This window comes from Charadrius vociferus, unplaced genomic scaffold (assembly GCF_000708025.1).
Source record: "Charadrius vociferus isolate BGI_N301 unplaced genomic scaffold, ASM70802v2 scaffold413, whole genome shotgun sequence".
NCBI lineage: Eukaryota > Metazoa > Chordata > Aves > Charadriiformes > Charadriidae > Charadrius > Charadrius vociferus.
This window is the reverse complement of record NW_009647738.1, coordinates 911,089-914,126: the sequence shown is the minus strand read 5'-3', so window position 1 is coordinate 914,126 and position 3,038 is coordinate 911,089. Positions and strand designations below refer to the sequence as shown.

The window sequence follows — 3,038 nt, the reverse complement described above, 5'->3', positions numbered from 1 at the left end:
TTTTTTTTTTTTTTCTTAGTTGCTATGAAGTAGAAATGCTCCAAAGGGGATCGACAAGTTTTTAAAGGAAGGGGGAGGATTTTTGTAAACATTTAACCACTATTAACTTTGGTCATCTGATCAGATGTCCTTGCTGGAGGTTGTGTTTTATTTCAGCACGAGTGATGCCCAAGTTCTGGCCCTTAATTTAGTGGAATTCAGTTTTTCCAGAAAACTCCCCAAGGGCATTTAATTTGTAAAAACTTTTAAAATGCTGATTTTTTTCCCAGCTCTCCAGCCACTTTGGATTCTTCAATGCAAACTTCCAGTGCCTTGACAGAGAAAAAACAGTTGAAAACTAGCCCTATGAAGGAATCGAGGACCTGTAAATATCGGGGAAGAGAATGCAAAGAATGAATCCCATGTCATCTACCCTCTGCACCCTCTCTCCTGTCTCCTTTTGCAGACAGTCTTTAAATAGGTTGGTGTTTGATTGGTAGAAACAGGTGCCACTGAAAAATCTGCATGTGTAATAGCAAAGCTGCACAAAGCATGCTTCATATATACCATCTGCCTCTTTGTACCCCTCCCTCTCATTCCTTTCCACTTAGAGAGGGGTCCTGGCAGTCCAGCTTGGCTTCGTATGCGAATCTGTTTAGAATTCAGGAATAATTAGCCTTTGTTGGATTATACGCCGTGTTTGAATGAGGGTCAAGTTTCTAGTGTCCTAGATACTGCTCAGAAGTAAACTGTTTCCCATCACAAAGTCATGTAGCTCATGCAGGAAGGGTCCGGGCAGCACAGAGTGAGATTCAGCGGGCAACTCCAGCTGGCCTTCTAGCTGTGGCTGTTAGTGTTACACGTGCTAAGGATTTGCTGCCTCCAGTTCTGAAGGGCTTGAGGCAGCCGTATCATTAAGGAAATCAAAGGACTAAGATGCCACTGCATTGCAGCAGCCCACAGGAGCTGGGTTCATACCAAGAGAATCATCTCCTTTTTATTTTTAGGGCTGTCACTTTTGCTTGTGTATATTTACCAACAGCAACACAGTGAGCGTAGCTGTCAACAGCAACTCTCCTCCTACTTTCTTGTTATCCAAAGCCTAAATCTTTCACAGAACATGTGCTAAGACAGATGCGATATATAACAGGAGAGCCTCTGCCAGGGCAGTACCTCCATGATCAGTTCTGTTTCATACCATAGCAAAGGAATCCAATGTGTTGCTGGGATTTGTGCCGGGTTTAGTTTGTGATTGGCATGTTGGAATTACAGACTTAATGCATGTATGTATCAACTTAAACCCTCCAAGGGTTGCAGGCTATTCTCGTGTATGAATGTGCTGCTGCTTGTGTTTGTGTCTGCCAGAGCAGCTTCCAGAGGATGCACAGAGACCGTCTGCCCGCCTGCCTGGCTCCACGCCTCATCTGAGGGGCTGCTGGAGGTTAACTGAGCGGGACTGGCACTTGGTGGAACCAAGCCAGGAAGAGCTTGCAGCTCGCTCAGGGGGCGGAAAGATGGGCTCAGCGAGCTGCGGTGCCTGGCACTGCTTGAAGCTGGAGGAATGCAGAGCGTTCAGCAGCATCAACAGAGCCCTGCCGCTGCTGGAAAGATGCTCTGCAGGGAGGCGGGGTGGGTTTGTTACAGCTCGAGTCTTGCCTGCTGCAGCAGGATTGGGTTAATGGAAGTGTTCTGGGGCAGTTCTGGTCAAAATGGCTTTATCAGAGGGAACCACAGTGCAGCGTTATCTACTCTGTGTCTCTATCTCTGACCTGCAGTTGGGAAGGGGGTGAGTGTGATTATGGACCCTGGAAAAGACAGCCAAGAAAACATGCCTGATCCTGCTCTCCCTTAGGAGATACATCAGGAAGATGCTGTCAGGCAGTTCTGGGGGATGCTGAGCAGCCAGCTTGGTCGTTACAAAACTGAGACAATGCTTCATTCCCTTTTTCTCTATGTAGTAGCTTTTCCAGTGATTTATGCCACAGCTTATCTTGGGCACTGAGGGGAGGCTGCACAAGCCATTCAAGGAGAATTTATTTTTCACTTGTTACAGCTCTGGGGCTGTGGAGCCATAGAATGAAACAGTGGAATAGAGGACGGAGGGTGCTAAGCATGAGATCTAACTGGAGAAAGGAATATAGAGCCCCTTAAAGAAAAAAATGGAGGGGGGACTCCTGCTGGTTTGGGACTGGCAGCAATAAGCTCAACATCTCTGTGATCGATTGGTCTTGCACAGAGGTAGCTATTGACCCCCTCCTTGCCTAACTGGAGATTAAAAAAATGTTTAGCAAAATAAACTAACATTTAATAGTGTGCTTTCTCCCCCTCCTTGTCAGACCATGACACTGAACGTGTACGCCAGCTCTCATGACAATCCATCTCCTCGATGTCGTGGGTTCCTGAGATTGTATCGCACCCTTCCTCCGCTTCTTCCAGGGCTTCCTGCACAGTGCTGTCTGCAACTCCCAAGTGTCCTTATCTTCAAAGCCCTCCCTGGCCCCGTGCCTGTGCCTGTGCTTACCCCGGGAGCCACCTACATCCCACACGTACTCCACTGCCTGATGTTTCCATATCCTCCACTGCTGCAGCTGATGCCTTTAAGGACAACTGAGAACTGCTTCTGCCTCGAGCAGCCTGTGTCTAAGCCAGCAGAGGATTCTGAAATGAGGTTGCCTGGTGGATTTTTTTTTTTTTTTTCTTTAACTGAAGTTAAACCGGAATTCAGTCCCAACTGTTTTCAGTTCCTGCTTGCAATCCTCCCTCTACTTCGGGGACTGGGCGGGGGAAGGCTGCAACTTTTGTTCAGGGCTTTTCTCTGAGAATTCAGCCTTCCCTGAGCTGGGGAGAGCTGTGGGGCAGACGCGTCCCCCCAGCCGGCTCCCCTGGAGAGCAGAAAGCCCCGGGGACTGGCTACTTAGGGCACCGCTCTCTCCCCTTCCCTCCCTTGCTTCCTTCCACCTGCCCCGCCGGCCCCTCCGGGATCTGACCCTCCCGCCCCTTTCCCAACCCTTCCCCTCCTCTCCGGGGAGAGGCCGCGGGGCTTCTCTCCTGCGAGGGGG

The 3,038-nt window shown here is 49.2% G+C and overlaps 1 protein-coding gene across 1 annotated transcript in view; it reads left to right on the top strand.

The window, feature by feature from the left end:
- Positions 1–2,318: 2,318 nt before the first annotated feature.
- Positions 2,319–3,038, top strand: part of MICALL1 (MICAL-like 1) — a 20,603-nt gene continuing 19,883 nt past the window's right edge. The window contains 1 exon segment of the mRNA XM_009881891.1: positions 2,319–2,386. Coding sequence (XP_009880193.1) covers positions 2,319–2,386 — 68 coding nt within the window.